This window comes from Cavia porcellus, unplaced genomic scaffold (genome assembly GCF_034190915.1).
Source record: "Cavia porcellus strain 051 isolate PalLab524CR breed Dunkin Hartley unplaced genomic scaffold, mCavPor4.1 scaffold_28, whole genome shotgun sequence".
Taxonomy (NCBI): domain Eukaryota; kingdom Metazoa; phylum Chordata; class Mammalia; order Rodentia; family Caviidae; genus Cavia; species Cavia porcellus.
In genome coordinates this window covers 10014381-10033262 of record NW_026947511.1, presented here as the reverse complement: position 1 = coordinate 10033262, position 18882 = coordinate 10014381, and the positions used below count along the sequence as shown (strand labels likewise).

General features: G+C 33.2%; 2 protein-coding genes across 2 annotated transcripts in view; both read left to right on the top strand.

Moving 5' to 3' along the window:
- Positions 1-18882, top strand: part of Lipj (lipase family member J) — a 33943-nt gene that overhangs the window by 9363 nt on the left and 5698 nt on the right. The window contains exons 3-9 of the mRNA XM_023566745.2: positions 6318-6424; positions 7036-7153; positions 8975-9173; positions 9671-9780; positions 10427-10563; positions 11127-11273; positions 17893-17964. Coding sequence (XP_023422513.2) covers positions 6329-6424; positions 7036-7153; positions 8975-9173; positions 9671-9780; positions 10427-10563; positions 11127-11273; positions 17893-17964 — 879 coding nt within the window. The 5' untranslated portion in view covers positions 6318-6328. The remainder of the gene's footprint in view (positions 1-6317; positions 6425-7035; positions 7154-8974; positions 9174-9670; positions 9781-10426; positions 10564-11126; positions 11274-17892; positions 17965-18882) is intronic.
- Lipf (lipase F, gastric type) overlaps positions 9027-18882 on the top strand; it is a 74032-nt gene continuing 64176 nt past the window's right edge. Inside the window, exon 1 of the mRNA XM_063239495.1 lies at positions 9027-9173. The gene's annotated coding sequence lies outside the window, so the exon portion shown is untranslated. The remainder of the gene's footprint in view (positions 9174-18882) is intronic.

The following is an 18882-nucleotide window of genomic DNA, read 5'->3' as shown; positions in this document are numbered from 1 at the left end:
CATTTTTTCAGATTAAGATAAAGACAGTCTGTACCAAATTTCTGTAGGGGCTTTATCATGAATGAGTGTTGGACTTTGTCAAATTTTTTTGGTATATATTGAGATGATCAGATGATTTTTCTCTTTGGTTCTGCTGATATGGTGTGTTACATTTGATGATTTGCATATGTTGAATGATCCCTGGATCACCAGAATGAATCCTGCTTGGTTATGGTGTACAATCTTTTTGATGATTTGCTATATTCTATTTTTCAGTATATTATTGAGGATTTTTACTTCTTTGTTCATTAGGGAGATTGGCTTGTAGTTCTCTTGCTTGATTGAGTTCTTTTTTTGTTTGGGTAATACTTGTTTAGAGGAATGAATTTGGGAATATTACTTTCTTTTCAGTTTCATTAAAGATTTTGAGGAATAGTGGCATTAGATCTTTTGTACATTTTTGTAGAATTCATCAGTGAATCCATCAGGACCTGGGATTTGTTGGTAAGTTTTCAATTATATCTTCAATTTCATTGACTGATATTGGATTATTTACAATTTTTATATCTTCTTGATTCAGCTTTGGCAATTTATATGTATCCAGGAATCTGTCCATTTCTTCTGTATTTTTCCTTTTGTTAGAACAAGGATTGGATATTAGTGATATTCTGTTTGAGCTCACTATTTTCCTGATGTGAACATTTAGAGCTATTAATTTCCCTCATATGACTGCTTTCATTGCATCCCATAAGTTCTGCTATGTTGTATCAGTATTATCATTTAATTGTAGAAACTGTCAATTTATTTAATTTCATCTGCTAGCCATTGATTGTTCAGGAAGGTGTTATTTAATTTTTACCTGTTTATGTATTTTTTTGCCATTGATTTCCATTTTATTTGCACTATGGTCTGAAAGTACACATGAGATAATTTCAATTCCTTTGGTTATACTTCAGCATGTTCTGTAAGCAAGTATATCATAATTTGGAGAATGTCCCCTGCAGAGCTGAGAAGAATATGTATTCTGATATTGTAGGGCAGAACACTCAGTAGACATCTGTAAGTCCATTTGTTCACCAATTTGGTTTAGTTCTGATATTTCTTTGTTGTTTTTTTGTGTAGTTTATCTGTTTATTTATGACAGTGGTGCACTAAAGACCCCTGATTATAATTGTAGTACTGGTTGATTTTTCTTATCAGCTAATAGTTGTTTTATATAATTGTGTCCATGTTTGTTGCATATGTATTTATGGCTGTTATCTCTTCCTCTTAAAGTTTTTCCTTTAAGCATGTAGTGACTTTTTTGTCATGTTTGATCAGTCTGATCTTGAAGTTTACTTTGTTTGCAAATAGAAAGCTACTCCTGATTTTTCCCAGGTTCCTACTTCTATGAAGTATTAATTTCCATTCTTTGGCTTTCATTATATGATTCTTTCTAAGCTGTGTGTTTTATGTGTATGGCGTATTATTAGACTTCTGCAACCCATGTGGCTCCTGAGGTTCTTGGGGTGAAGGACCAGGAGAGGATGAGAAAAATAAAGAAAAGACAAAGCTGGGTCAAGTAGAGCACTTAGGTTCCAGATGGGAGGAAAGGAACTGCTCAGCCATTATAGCACTTTTATTTATAAACTCCATACACTCCTGAAAAACAATGTCAAGTTCAGTCCCACTTCCTAGCAACTTGTTTGCCCTGCAGTCCTGGGCCCCTTGCCTTCTTGGTGCTGTAACAACTTCTTTACGTGGCTTGTTTTGGTCTCCATGTCTTTTCTTGGCTGGCCTTGCTTTAGCCCCACACCTGTGAATAATCTCTGGCTCCCTACATTAGATCTTGATTCTTGATCCATTCTGCCAGTCTTATTTCTTTTGATTGGTGAATTGAGGCTGTTAACGTAGATGGCTATAGTTGATATGTATTGGCTTATCTTTGTCATTTTATTTTCCTATTTATTTTGGTTCCCTTTCTTTCCTGCTGTTTAATTGTTTGTCTTGCTTGATGGATTCTTTCTTTTTGGGGGGAGGAGAATGTGTCTTCTTTACCACTTTACAAATGATACTTCAGAACCTTTTAGATAGCTGGTGTGATAGTCATGAATTTTTTCAGTTGTCCTTTGTCATGGGAATGTCTTATTTTTCCACTGATTTTGAAAGATAGTTTGGCAGGATGCATCAGTCTGGGTTGGAGGTTAATTTCTTTCAGAACTTGAAGTACTTCATTCCAATCTCTGCCTGACCTAAGGTTTCATGTTGTGCTGTGATTCTGATAGTCTGTCTTTTATGTTTCTTTTCTCTAAAGCTTTTGATATTCTGTTCTTGTGCTGAATTTCTACATTATTGATTATTGTAACCTCTTGGTGTAGGTTTATTTTGGTCACAACTAATTGGAATCTATATGCCTCATTTGTCTGTATGTCAAATCCTTTTTTCATGCTTCAAAAGTTTTATGCCAGTATTTCTGGGACATGTTTGTTGTATCTTTTATTTGTCTCTTCTTTCTCATTGACTCCAATCAGTCTTATGTTCCTTGTTGCATTGTGTTTCAGTTATTGGAGTGATTTTTCATTGTTCCTTGCTGTTTTTAAGAAATCTTTCTTTTCATGATTAGTGACTACAATCCTGTCTTCTAGAGTTGATATTCTATCCTCACTGTGTTTCATTCAGCTGCATACACTTTCAATGGCATTTTTTAATCTGGGTATCTGTTTGAATCTGTTTCAGGAATTCCATTTCTTTGCATGTTTGGCATTCATGGTTTCCATCATTTTCCTAATTTCCTCTATTTTTTTTTTTTTAGCAGTATCTGCTCTAGACTCACTGAGCAAGTCCTTCATTTTGATCATCTTCTTTTACCTAAGAGATTATTTCTGATTTGATTTTCTCAATAGCCTAATTCATCCATTTTTTTTTTTTTATTTCTGCTACTACCATTTCAGAAAATTCAGATGGGTGGCTTTTGATTTCTTCTCTTCTTTACCCTGGCCTTGCCTGGAGTGGATTTGTGGTCTGGGGGTGCTTCTGTGTCTTTTAACTTTCTATTTTTTCTGTGTTTATGCTTATAAATTGCTTATGATAGGTGGCTTTATCACTAATATCAAGGCTTTTCTAGGAATTGTCTATTCTTCAGAGATGTCCTCTAGGTCCCAAGACCCTACCTTTCTTATTTATTAGGAATGAGAATTTGCTATCTATTTGGCTCAGAACCCAGTCCTTTGGGATTGGACTATGGTCATGATTATGATTCCAGACAAAGGAGAATATTCAATTATAACAGACATACCCTGGCTAACATACTACACTTAACAATAATAATAACATTAAATACAGCTTAGCAGTTGACAATCTGTGTTACTAATTTGGTTCCTTTAACTTTAGGAGCAAGATTCACAGTTATTTAACAAATCCAGCATAAGCCAGGAACTTATATGCTGTGAGTTTCCTTTTAGTAGAGTGATCTTACCATTTTTTAAGATTTTTTTTGAGAAGGAGTTAAGATGGACAGGGGAAACATAAAGAGAAAAATTGAAGAGAACTACAGTAGAAGCATGGCTGAAAGATAAAAGATGATCACCCAACCTTTGAGTAACTGGAGAAGACAGTCAGCAAACAAAGAATGAAGTAGAAAGCAAAAAATATTGAGGTGAACCAGAAGGACTAGAGATAATATTCAGTCACATAAAAATATATATATATAAAAAAGAAAGTCTATTGAAGAGAGGAAAAAGCTGAATAAAACAAAACAAACCATAAAAGCAAAAACCTAAACAACCAACCAGCCAATAAACAAACAATAAAATTCATCTGGTGTCCTCTATGTGGTGGTGTTGAAGTCAGAGCCCAAAACTAGTAAGGTAACCTTGCCAAGTCTGCAGTAGCATTAGTGCTATGTACCCCGCTGATCTTAACCTCTGGATGTGGGCCTGGTGCCTGTCTTCAACCAGAAATTTTCTGTATGCCCTTGTCTCCTTAACCTGTCTGTCTCTGTATTGTTCTCCCAGTTGCTGTGGTGCCCTCAGACAGAGACAGCCTGAGGTTTCTCCCAGTCCCCGTACAGGCAGCACCTCTTGAACCCTGCACAGCCTTCTCAGCTCCACTCCCTGCACCTCCCTCCTCTCACATCCCAGGAAGCAGGAGGGGTGAATGCTTTCAGGCAATTCACTGCCCCTGCTGCCTCTTGTCTCACAGCGGTGTGAGCAGGGTGTAGGGAGAACTGACTTTCCACTCATTAGCATGCCAAGGTTTAAGATGCTTAAATCAGACTCTGCTGGGAATAGGACAGGTAGAGTGATGCTGTCCTACTCATTTCCATCACTACCGCTGAGGTGGCTCCTAACCTTGTTCTAGAGATTTCAGTTAACCACTATGGCACATGACCAGTCATACCCTATATTAATGGGCAATCCAATTCACGCTTGTCTCCCCAAATTAATGATAAAAACAACATTTCATTTTCAAATGTCTTGTGTTGGAGGATAATCTATACATTCATCACAGATATAAACAGTATGTAATAGACTACAAAATCAATTAGTACAGAAAAGGAATTACTTTCTCAGGCATTTTCCATATACCTATCTGAGACAGCCTATGAGGACAGGGTGGAGTAGTCTTGCTGCTTTACTAACAATTTTATTTCCTTATACATTTCTAGATATTAGTCTTTGTCCAAAGAGTAGCTTGCGAAAACCTTTCCCCGTTATACAGATTGTCTATTCACTGTTCGTTTTGCTATGCAGGAGCTTTCTGTTAATATAATCTCATTTATTTCTCTTGGTATTTTTTCTTATGCAACTGGGGTTCTGTTCAGAAAGTCTTTGCCTATACTTATGTCTTCAAGAGTGTTACCTATTTTGTCTTTCAGAAGATTTAGTCTTTGTGTTTTAATATCTAGGTCTTTGATCCGTTTTTATTTTATTTTAGTATATGGTGAGAGACATTGGTTCAGATTCACTCTTCTATGTATGGATAATTAGTTTTCTCTGAATAGTTTGTTAAAGGGACTGTCTTTTCTCCTGAGTATGTTTTTTTCCACTCTGTCAAAAATCAGATGGCTGAAAGTACCTGGGGTCATTTCTGCATCCTCAGTTCAATTCCATTGTTCAAATTTTTTTTTTTTATTTTGTGGTAACTGAAACTTTTCTATGAACTTGACCAAATAGAAATATCTAGAATATATTTCTGACTGTTATAGTGCGTTTCCTTATGTATTTAAATTAGTTCTCTACTTTTTGATAGAACATCCTAATGATGATGCATTAAAGGTTTCTTTGTGCTTTCAATGAAAATCATAGATACTATACTAAATATAATATGTGCTTTGATCAAAAGAAAAATTTTAATTTATAAAACATTTAAAAATACTGTTTAGAACTTTCAGATCCACATAATTTGTGGATCAAGTTATAGAAATATTTTCCAGGGACTAACCTAAAATGTAAATGACATATATAAATGATGTGCATGTAAACTAGGCTCTTAAGTTTGTGGTAAGCATTTGGTTATGATGAATATTATGCTAATAAACTATTATGTCACACTTATCAAATATGAGATTCATAATAACCCTGAGAAATAAGTATTATTTGCATTTTGTAGCTAGGGTACCACATTTAACCTGCATTAAGTCAACTAGTTAGTGAACGATAGAACTAGGATATAACATTTGCATAATGTCTTTCCAGGCATAGTGTCTGGCTCACTGACACAAAGGTTATAAGATCTGAAAGTCATACTGTTTGAAGAATCTGGGTAGTGGTCTCTGTGGTTCTTGCTTATTTTCCTAGAAAGAACTTAAATATTCTAGATTCCTGGAATTTAGATATTTCAGAATGCATATTTTTATAAACAAAATAAAATTCAGCTCCTGAGAGGTTGAATAAAAGTTAACCAGACTTCCAAATCTGACCCCTTCATCTTTTAATCTCTTGCTAGTAAAAACCAAACAAAAAACTCAAGTAAACATATGTCTTGAAAAATGTTAGTTTGAAAAAATACTATTATATCATTAATTCAGACATCAGTGAATTTGATGTATAAAATAAAGCTCTGAGAATTGAATTGAAAAAAAATGTAATGGAGACTTCAAAGAAGGAATTTGTGTTACAAAATAAGGTAGTCCAAAAAGGATGGAATTTGGAATTAAGCAGGCCCAAATTTGCATCATTCCCGCAATTATGCATTGTATATCTTTAGTCAAGTTACTTAGTTATTTGGAGTCTCAATTTTCTCATTTGAAAATAATAATATGAATATAATTATTTGGGGTAGTTTTGTAAATGGTATTATTTGGTGTAATTTTAAATACATTTTGTATTATATTATAGTCTAAATCTCTCCCCTTTTAGGTAGATCCTAAATGTGGTGCCATTGCCCAGTGATATATTTCATCCTAAGTATTGGAAGTATTCATGGTGTCTTTGGACATCAAAACCCTGAAGCAAATATGAATATTGTAAGTTGTAGGAGACACATTGCAGATTTTAGAGTTTTTAAATTGATAAATGTATAGTCAAATATATATCTCTGCATTTATGTATTTTGACATTGACCAATGAATGTTTTTTCTCTACTATTCTGTATTCATTTCCCTTTCAGCATATTCTACCTCTGTGATGAAAATATATATAATTTATATATAAATGCCTGCATAAAGGACATACATGGTTTTTCTACATACTCAGTGATGTACAAATTTGAAATTAAATGTAGGAATACATATGAAAATATTTTTAAATTGTATGTGAGTGAGTATATAAACATACGAGTGACTAGTGCTTAGGAAAGAAAATATTGGAAGGATGATTCTTGAGTAATGTCTTTGAAAGTAGGGATTTAAATTTTTTAAAATGTATCTTTGAATTACTAATGTTTAAGACTTATGCTTAGTAACTGTTCCATAAATATTTATTGCCTATATGAATCAGTGTCTTAATGAGAATAAAATTACATAGGCCTCAGGTTGAGAGAGAATACAAAGAATTAAATAATAGATTATAAATGGAAAACCATTAAACATAACCAGTTAATAATTTTATGAAAATGTTCACATTTTTCTTTATCCAGAGCCAAATAATTTCCTACTGGGGCTATCCTGATGAAGAGTATAATATTGTGACTGAAGATGGCTATATCCTTTGCCTTTATAGAATTCCTTACGGGAAGACAAACAATAATAATTCAGGTAATATTCAAGGAAAATAGACTAGTGATACCCTGGGACTTGAAGGTCTTAACTTTTATGTTTCTGAGGAAATATAGCTGAGGAAAGAGAAGGATTTTAAGGTTACGTGAACTTCTCTAGTGTCTTTCTGCACACTTCAAGAAGCAAATCTTATTCTGTACTGGATAATTGTTTATACACAAGTTTGAAAGCACTGTATGGTGGATCACAAATTATTCCTCCCCGGTTTTCATTCAGTCATACTTATCATCCATGTTGATTCTATAGAATTTCTTTGATGAGGGGCTAGAAATGCTCTAAAACAATTGCATTATTATTTTATAGATTTGAAGAAAGGCTGGTAAATATTTCTTTTTTTTGTCTATAATTTTGTCCGCCAGTAATAGCAGAAAGATTAAATTGGTAGCATCTTTATGGCTCTGTTTTCCAACAGTAGGTATCAGCAGAGTGTGATGTAAAATGGACTAGAATTGTTAGAAGACCTGGACTGTAATCCTAGATCCACCATATACTGGTAAAATGTGTAGTAGATTTATTTATTTTTTTTATCTAATTACTGAAATAAAAACCAAGAGTTTTTTTCCTCTCTCCTCAGATTTTCTCCTTGGAGATACTGTTTCTTCTATTACAGAACATTGTCTCAAGCTTTTATTTCAAACATTAAAATTCACTTCAGAGAAAACATTAGTTTGAAACAACCTCAGTTAATGTAACTTTGGATACTTAAAAAGATCACATTTAATAGCGAGAAATTTTTAAAAGATCTAACATAATAATAGTAAATACCCCTCAGGGGATAACTTCATTTTGCATACTCTAATAAAATATTTAAATGTAATCTTAAAATACTGTAAGTGTGTTAGAGTGCTCTAGAAGCAGAACCTGAGTAGAATATATGATTTATTGATAGAGTACTTTCAGAAGTAAGTGTTACAAAAATTTAGATGGGTAAGGGGAGAAGCCAAGGAAGGATGTGATTCTGAAGGAGTCTAATGATTTCAGAAGTGCACACAGATCTCATGAATAGCTCTTCAAAGCTGATCACTCCTTTCAGGAAACAATTCTCTGCATTTCATATTGGTTAATTACTGCCTAAAGGGTACTCCTAGAAGAAAATAGAATCTTTCTTTGGTTTAGGGAGATTTTATCAGGAGTAGCCTTTATGATGTTTAAGTCCAGGCAGCCAGTAAGCAATTCAACTCCATAATCTTATCCTCGAATGTCTGCTAACTTGACCACACAGTGGTAATTCTTAGGTTAACTCCCTAGAAACAGACTGGGATTCTTATAGGATTCTATAGGATTCCTCAAGACCCAGCTTTGGCTGCACACAATTTGATGAGGGAATTTCTGAGCAAAGATGACAGGGAAGAAACGGAAGAGAGCAGAAAAAGGAGTTAAGAAAGGCTGCAGTTTTACCTAAAATTTAGCCTCAGGCTGGTTCCTTCTCTTCTTACAGAGCACGAAGTATATCAGAATCATCTAACCATGAGGCAAAGGATTTATAAGGATTTTTCCCCCTTTGCATCTTTTAATCAAAGTATAGATTTGTCTCCCTCCTACCCTATTGTGGGCAGTCCCTTATAGCTAAAATTACATTATTTGTAATATGTCATTTTTCAAAACCCTTGGAATTACAGACTAAACCTCTGAGAAGTCAGGTGGCCAAAATAGTGTCTGTAATACATGACACCAATAATGAATGTGCGTGTGAAAAATGTAATCATAAAATTGTTTAATGGAAATAGGAAAACCAGAAAAGAGATTTTCATGTAGCTCTTACTCAATTTAAAAAGAAATTTTCTTCAATTTTTTTCCCAGCAAGGAGGCTTGTTGTGTACTTGCAACATGGTTTGCTTGCATCTGCCAGCAACTGGATTTCCAATCTTCCCAACAACAGCCTGGGCTTCGTCCTGGCAGATGCTGGTTATGATGTGTGGATGGGGAACAGCAGAGGAAACACCTGGTCTCGGAAGCACGTGTACTTAGAAACAGATTCTCAAGAATTCTGGGCTTTCAGGTACAAATAAAATTAAGTAACTTCATTTCATTTTAAAAATATATTGCCGCTTCCTTCTTTTTCTGCGGGTTGTATAATACAGGTATCATTCTTTTCTCAATTTAGTACTGTCCATTAAAATTTTTATAAATTTTAGCTTGAAAGTTTGGAATGCTTGTTTGATTAAACCTTTTTATTCATTTTTCATTAGTAAATTTTATTTCTTAGTTGGTAACCTCTTGACTAACCTCATCCTTGTTTTACTTAGTAATTTATATTTTGGATCTACCCTGAAGTACTCACAACCCTCTTTATAAGACTACTTGTGGCTATATTTCTTTGACTTTGGGTTCCCCACTGAAGTTTCTAGTCAGTAGGTATAGTATACTATAAAACTTCTTGAGGATATCCAAAAAGGATGGAAATTGCCTTTATTCATTTTCCTTATTCATTATCTTCAAATGTTTATATAATACTGACAAAAAATACAATTTTTATCCTCCCCCCCTTTGTTGCAGTTTCGATGAGATGGCTAAATATGACCTTCCAGCTTCAATTGATTTCATTGTGAAACAAACTGGACAAAAAGAAATATTTTATGTAGGCCATTCACAGGGCACTACTATTGGTATGCTAAGGAATAGTACTGCTATCTTCATGTTAATAAACTGAAACAGGCAATAGCATATATTTAATATCCTCTGTATATTAAGTATACTTAGTATACTTTAAGTAAGGCAAGAACTTTTTAAATATTTAAAAATTTTACATTTATTGACTCTCACCTGAAGTGTAAAATTAGTCTATGTGAAAACTTATCTCATTTTCATCATTGCTAGTTATACAAGTGGCCAATATTTTTAATTTTTGTTCAATATAATTAATCTTGATTTTAAACTATTGTGTTTCAAGTATGCTTTATTACTTCACCGTTATCCTTTATAATTCTCTCTACAACACTAAATAGCAGTATTACGTTTTGATTGGAATAATGTCACTGAGTGATCAAAAAATGTTTGATAAATGAAGTAAGAAATGAATCAGTAAGTCAATTGTTCAAGGACTATTTATTTATTTCTTTATTTTGGTACCAGGGATTGAACTCATGACCTTGCGCTTGCCAAGTAGGTGCTTACACCATTGAGCTAAATCCTCAGCCCTCAAGGATTACTTTTAATTTAATCTTTTACTCTGAGGTCATTTTACATGTTAATAATTGCTTAAGTATAGCTTTACTAATTTATACAAAATACAAGTAATTTGTATTTTTTTAGCTTTTATAGCATTTTCTACGATTCCAAAGATAGCTGAAAGAATCAAAGTATTTTTTGCTTTAGCACCAGTTTTTTCTGTTGAGCACACAAAATGCCCTTTAATTAAAATGGCATACAAGCTGAAGTCAGTAATCAAGGTATGTCCTACTTTTCTGTTGTGTACTTGTAGCCTAGTGTAACAAGGATATTGTGCTTTCTATTTATGTTTTTACTGCCACATGTTTGAATTGGGATTTTAGTTTCATTTTCACTGGACTCTTGCCCTTGTTTCTAAAAAGGGATAAAATGATACTACCTGTTTTATCTTTAGATAACTCACTGAGAGAGAAAACCCAGTGGTGAAATCATCACTATACCCGATTCCAAGTATTTTCCTTAATGTAAATTTTTAAAAACTAATTTGAGATAACTCAATTCACTGCATATATAGTAAGTTCACTATGCATATGTAGTAAATTAACCATATGATTTCTTAATTCATTATTGTGGCCTTAGCCAGTGTGGTGGTATATACTTGTAATCTTGCTATGGGAGGCTGGGGAAGAAGGATCATGCTTTAGAGGCTAACCTGGCCTACAGAGAGCTCATTGTCCACCTGGAACATGGCAAGATCCTGTCTCAAAAAAAGATACTAAATGAAAAAAAAATACTTCATTAAAATTATTGTGGTCTTCTAAATGTGAGTAAATTTATTTTACAGGCTTTTTCTGGCAATAAAGACTTCCTACCTAAGACTTCACTTAACAATTTTATTGGTTCAAAACTCTGTTCATCACATAGTTTTAATAAAATTTGCCTCCACACTTTGTTTAGGATATTTGGATATGACCCAGACAACTTAAATATGGTGAGAAAAAGTTGCATTGTCTCTTTGTCAATTCTAGAAAGTAACTTTAAGTAATCATGTTGTACATTGTATTTACAATTCATCTACATATACAAGTCATACTATATATACTAGAAGTTAGATTCTTAGCTGATTTTATGACATCAACATTGTACAACTAATTCGCATTAGCATGCTGAGATTTCCATTTTGTGTTTGTCTTGTTGTCTGTAAAGACTAAAGAGCAGTTGTTTCTGATGAATATCTTTAGTAGCTTTTGCTGCTGGGACTTAGTTTTCTGAGTTTTTTTTATATTTATAGTTTTTCATGACTCCTCTTATGCCTTGGTTCTTAACACTCCTCCCCTTCTTTCTTGACCCTTTTATTATTAGAATCAGTACCTGTCAATTATCAAAACTTCTAGCATTCATTGTTACTCTCAAGAATGCTGCTGTGCTGAAGCTACTATTATCAAGACTCTTTGGATTGTGTACATATTCTTTTAAAGCTGTATGCATTCATTCTAAGAGTTTTTGGCATAAGCAATTGTGGCATTTAGATGGTGTCTGGTTCTTGTACCTAGACCTTATTTATCAAGGAGGCATAATTATCACATTCAGAACAATACAGGTACTCTCTTAGGTCTCCACTTCATGCTCATGCCATCAAGACATACTGATTTTATTTAGTCTCCAGAAAGTGCTTTCTCATTCCTGAGAACTATGTGGGCAATTACAGGAATATGAATTATTTCACAATATAAAAAAGGAACTCAGTTCTTAACATTTGGCCCAGAAAGTAGGAAAAGTGTACTTTTTGACATAGAAGGTATAGAGGATGATGTTCACAACCCCTCTTCCTCATACTCTCTGTCTGTTATCATACTTTTACTATGAAAAGCTTGGAAGAATCCTAAATATAATCTTTATTCTTTCTACTCTCACCCATTCACTCTATATTTTGTGTAGTATAGTTTTTCAATGCTATATTTTTATGAGAATTCCTTCTAGGACAGAAGTTGATAGTGTTGCAGATTGTGATATGGCTGTATTTTAAATCATATGTGATTGTAGAAAGTTGAAAGTGGAAAAATTTCACACACGAAGTATTTAGGAATAGTAAGGGCAATAAGACAGTTAACCTTGAATCAGTCCACTTGAACCTATCTCGTGCAATTCCTATTTTTTATTTAAAAAATCAAAATAGAAAAAAGGATAGAAATGATGCAAAATTTTAAAAAAGGAAAAAAAGCAGGGAATTCACACTAATTAATACATTGTACATTATTGAGCCAGAGATTTAGCTCAGTGGCTTAAGTGCCTGCCTGGCAAGCTTGAGGTCATGAGTTTGATCCCCGATACAAAAACAAAAAAAATTTACACATTTTATCTCAGAACTAGTTGTTCAGGTTACAAATTTAATACAAAAGTGGCCAATCAAACAATGACAGCACAAACTGTTCTTTTTGATAAACTGAGAGATTAGTAATATAGTTATCTATCTAGCATACATATACATACATAAATTTATATATGTTTACCAATTACAAATAATCTTTATTTTCTTCCCTTTTTCCATTCCCCTATCCTAGTATTTCTGTCCTTTTGAGCACTTTCTTTCCCTTTTATTGTTACCAGATCTATAGTACATTTTGGATCTTATTCTTTCTGTTTATTATTATTATTAATTATTTACACTAGAGAGACAATACAGTATTTACATATGTGAGTCTGATTTATTTCATTTATGACTATGGTCTCAAGTTGCTTCCATTTGCCTATAAAAACCTCAAGATCATCATTTTTTATAACTGAGTAATATTCCATTGTATAAATATATCACATCTTTTTCATCCATTCTGCAGTTGATGGGCATTTTGGTTGTTTCCAAGATTTAGCTATTACAAATTGTTCTGCTATAAACATGGGTGCACCTATATCTCTGTGACATGACATTTTCAGTTCTTCTGGGAAAATGCCCAAGAGGGAAATAGTTGAATTGAATGCAACTTCCAATCATAGTTTTTTGAGGAATCACCATACTGATTTCTACACTGGCAGCACCCATCTATGATCCCACCAACAGTGGAGAAGTGTTCCTTTTTCCTCACAGCCTGCCAACATTTGTTATTGGTTGATTTTTGATGGCATTCATTCATTCTGGAGTGAAATGAAATCTCAATACTGTTTTAATTTGCGTTTCTCGAATGACCAGCAATGGTGAACATTTCTTCATGTACTTATTTGCCATTCGTATGTCTTCATCCGAGAAATGCATATTTATCTCAGATGCCCATTTTTGGATTGGGTCTTTGAATTTGGGGACTTGATGATTTTCAACTCTATAAGTTCTATACAAAAGTCCTTTGTCTGAGGGACTACTGGCTAAAATTCTTTCCCATTCAGTGGGTTTTCTTTTCACTTCGTTGGTCATTTCTTTTGAAGTGCAAAAACTTTTTAATAAGATGAAGATTAGATTCCAGTTGTTGATTCTTTGAAGTACTTCCTCTGCGGCTTGCCTTTTGTTTATGAACTCTTTGCCTACCCCTATGTCTTCAAGATTTCTACCGACCTTGTCTTCCAGCAGATTTACTATTTCTGTTTTAATATTTAGATATTTGATCCTTTTTTACTTTAGTTTAGTGCATGGTGATAGGCATGGGTCTAGCTTTAGTATTGAGCATGTAGAAAGCCAATTTTTCCAGCATCACTTTTTAAAGAGACTCTCTTTTTTTCCAGTGAACATGTTTAGCTCCTTTGTCAAATATAAGATGGTTGAGTGTCTTTGTAGTTGTTTGCATCTTCTAATCTGTTCCATTGATCCTCAGATCTATTTCTTACAAGTACCATACTGATTTTTTTTAATCACTGTAGCTTTATAGTATAGTTTCAAGTCAGGGATTGAGATGCCTTCTGCCTTGACTGTGTTGCCCAGAACTACCTTTGCTATTCTAGGTCTCTTCTGGTTCCAAGTAAATTTTAGGAATATTTTCTCTTGTTCTGTGAGATATGCTAATGGTGTTTTCATTGGGATTGCATTAAATCTGTATAACAGTTTTGGAAGTATGGCCATTTTCACAATATTGGATCTTCCTAACCAAAAGCAAGGGATATCTCACCATTTGCTGATATCTTCTTCAATCTCCTTTTTTAGAGTATTAATAGTTTTCAATGTATAGATCTTTTATATCCTTTGTTATCTTGATTCCTAAGTATTTCATTGTTTTTGATGCTATCGTGAAAAGTGTCCTTTCCATAATTTTTCTCTCCTTGAGTTTGTTGTTTGTGTACAGGAATGCTATTGATTTTTGATCATTGACTTTGTATCCAACTACACTGCTGAATTTGCTTATTAACTCTAGTTGCCTTTTAATAGAACTTTTTGGGTTCTTCTATGTAGAGTATCATGTCATGATAATTTAACTTCTTCCTTTCCTATTCTTATTCTTTTTATTTCTCTCTTGTCTAATTGCTCTGGCTAATTTTTTTTCCAGAACTACAATGAATAGAAGTAGTGAAGTGGACATTCCTTGTCATTTTCCTGAAAGGCTTCAGTTTATCATGAACAAGTGTTTAACTAAAGATTATTCTGCATCTATTGAGATGATCATGTGATTTGTTTTTGACTCTTTTGAAATGGTGTATTACATTTATTGATTTGCATATGTTAAACCACGCCTGCATTCTTGGGATAAATCCCACTTGATCATGATGTATAATCTTTTTGATGATTTGCTGCAGTCTATTTGCTAGTATTTTACGGAGAATTTTTGCATCAATGTTCATTAATGAGATTGGCCCATAGGTCTTCTTTTTGGTTGGGTCTTTCTCTGGTTTTGATATCAGAATAATACTTGCCTCCAAAAATGAGTTAGAAAGAATTGCTTCCCTTTCAATTTCATTGAAGAGTTTGAGGTATATTGGCATCAAATCTCTAAATTTCTTACAGATTTCAGCTGTAAATCCATGAGGACCTGAGCTTTTCTTTGTTGGTAAGTGTTTGATCACATTTTCAATTTCAGTAGCTGGTACTGGGTAATTCAAAATTGTTATATCTTCTTGATTCAGCTTTGGTAATTCATACATTCCTAGAAATCTGTAGTAATTTCCCCCTTTTCATTCCTTATTGCACAAATTTGAGTTTTTTCTTTCTTTTTGTTGATGAGGTTGGCTAGAGGTTTATTAATTTTGTTTATTCTCTCAAAGAACCAACTCTTTGATTCATTAAATTTTTGTATTGTTTTCTTAGTCTCAATTGTATTAATTAATGCTCTGATCTTTATAATTTCCTTTCTTCTATAAGTTTTGGGTTTGACTTGCTCTTCTTTTTCTATAGGCTTGAGGTTTAACATTCAGTTGTTTTTTGTGCTTGTTCTATTATTGTGATGTGGTAATTCTTTGCTATATATTTCCCTCTTAGGACTGCTTCCACTATGTACCACAGGTTTTAGTATTTTGTATCTGCCTTTTGCTTGAATTGTAGGTATAGTTCAATTTCTTCTTTAATTTCACCTTTAAACCAATTAGTTGTTCAAGAGATTGTTATTTAATTTCCATGTGTAGGTTTTACAGTTTCTTTTGCTGTTAAATTCCAATTTCAGTGCACTGTGGTTAGATAATATGCATGGGATAATTTCAATTCCTTTGCATTTACTTAAGAATGTTCTGTGGGTTAATCTATGGTCTATTTTAGAGAATGTCCCATGCACAGCTGAGAAGAATGTGTATGATGTGGTTGCGTGGAACACTTTAAAATTCTACTAAGTCCATTTGTTCACAGATTTGATTGAGTTCTGTTACATCTTTGCTGATTATCTCTTTGATCTATCTCTTTGTGACAATGGGGTATTAAGGTCCCCTATTATAACTATGTTATCATGTATTTGTTTTTTTGTGTCTATTAGTATTTGTCTTACATAGTTGGGTGCTCCTAAATTTGGTGCATATATATTTATAATTGTTAGCTCTACCTCTTGAATTATTCCCCTGACAAGTATGTATTGACCTTCTTATCTCATCTGACCATTTTTGATTTGAAGTTTACTTTGTCTGCAAATAGAATAACTACCCTTGCTTTTGCCTAGGTTCCTAGGTTTCCTGGGAAACCTAAGGTTGTGTGGACTATTGTTTTCCATCCTTTGCCTTTTAGTCTATGAATTTCCTTTTGAGTTAGATGTGTTTCTTGTATACAGCATATTGTTGGATCCTGTTTCTTGATCCATTCTGTGAACCTATTTCTTTTAGTTAGTGAATTGAGTCCATTTACATTGATGGATATAACTGATATGTACTGGCTCAACTCTGTGATTTATTTTCCTGCTGTTGTTTTCCTGGTTTTTACCCTTGTTTAATTGCTTGTCCTGTTTGGTGGTTTCTTTCTGGAAATTGTAGTCATTTTTATCTCTCTGTACTATGTCTTTCAATACTCTTTCTGGGGTTGGTTTTGACATGAATTTATTCAGTTGTTCTTTATCATGGAAGTATCTTGTTTATCCATTAAATTTCAAAGAAAGTTTTGCAGGGTACATCAATCTAGGTTGAAAGTTGTCTTCTTTAAGAACATGAAACACTTCACTCCAAGATCATCTTGACTTGAGGATTTGTGCTGAGAATTCTACCATGATCTGTTTTTATTCTGTGCAGCAAGACTGGCACTCCCTTGACTTTTGCTCCACTACTTCGGACAGTGCCTTAGGATGGAAGTTGGAATTAATGAAAGGTTTTCATCTTATGTTTTCCTCCCCTCAAGATTCAGAGCCCGTAGTGGTTGCCATTTCATTTCTGTAGACTTGGACTTTATAGTGCACTTCTGATAGCCATCTAAAATATCTGTTAGGTTTCCTTTCTGCCTGTCTTTGTTTGGTACCACGTCTCATGAACTTACTTTTCTTTTTTTAGACTGACTGAGGTTTACTGATTTTGAAAATTTATTTTTACTCAGAAATTTCATAATAAGACAAACTTTTTCATTTTCTTCTGGGCAAGAATATTACTGCCTTTTAAAGGCAATTGAGGGCTCATTGAGGTAAAGACAACTGCGTGTCTATTCTCAGAGATTTTGTAGGGAATAAAAACTTAGATTGTAGATTGATTTACTGGTTGATATACTTCTGACTAAGACTGAATAATATAGAATCCACATTGACCATGGAGAGTGCCTTAGGATGGAAGTTGGAATTAATTAAATTCATTTTTAAATCTTCTATGTTTGGCAGGTCCTAGGCATTAATTTTTGTTTTTCCTCAGTGAGTTAAAATCTCAGAATGACACATCAAAGTCCCCAGGATTAGCAAGTAATCTTAAGGGCAAAATATTTTCGGTTCTCTGGTTTTAAGGCCCATTGTTTTTGGTCTGTTAATTTGTTTCCATTTTGTCAGTTTCTTAATGGCGTGTGTGTGTGTGTGAATTTTGATTGCTTTCATGAGTAGACATGAAATAACTTAGAAATCCAATGATGGTTTCTACATTAATGTAAAAAATTTTCAATTTAAGAAGTACATTTGCATATTTAAGATGTAATTTGACATTTTTATTATATATAATTAAAATATATATATTATTGAAAGTTAACTTTCAATTCTCTTTCATTTCATTTGTTAAATTCAAAAACATGCTTTCAAAACACTTTATTTGTCCCTCAGAGTCGTTTGGATGTATATTTCTCACATGACCCATCAGGAACATCTGTCCAAAATATATTCCACTGGAGTCAGGTATAAATGTTAAATGCATCTCTATATAATTTATAATATTTTATGGCTTACTTTATGATTTAAGGTTCATTCCAGTGCCATAGAATAATAAATTTAGGACAAACTGAATTTATTACAATTTGTATAATTCTTTATAGTTTATGAAATATATTAATGTCATAATTTATCAATGATAGAGCAGTATAACTGTCTACTTTTACAAATGAGAAAATGTTAATTAGAACAGTTGACTAAGGAACTTCTATTCTACAGCCTTCATTAACTGTCCAGAAATTCAAAAGTAAGACTAGTTCTCCTGATGCCTGGACTGGAACACTTTTCTAGACTCAGTTGCTCTTCTGTGTAGTTGTGAACTGCTTGAAAAACACAAGCAGGTTTTACATACTTTTGTAATCCCAAAGCCAGAAATTCTTGGCATATGGTAGATACTCAACTAATATTTGTCTAATGACTGATACTGATAAAGAGAAAAATCCAGTGTGAATGTAATCTTAATGTTGAAAGGCAGAATAATGTAGCAGAACATGTTCCTTAGAACAAAAGATCAAACATTAAATTATTTCTTTGAACCTTTTGGGCAACAAGGTATTGAGCAACTCATTTAACCTTTCTGAATTAGCTCCCAGTTTTTAAAATGGAATAATTCTGTGTGCTAACAATAATATTATGAGAATTAAACAAAATAACAGTTATGAGTATTCTTTAAAGTTAATGAACCATAAATAACTTTTAAACTACCATTATTATATTAGGCAAGGCTTTCTCAATGTTTGTATATGTTTACATTTATCTACATTTATAAAAAATGTTTTGATGTGAATTATTAAAATATTATAATTTAGATTTAGTTTATTCCCAATGATTGCCAGATTAGGGAAACCTAAACAAAATTTTCCTTTATTCCTACATTCTAATAAT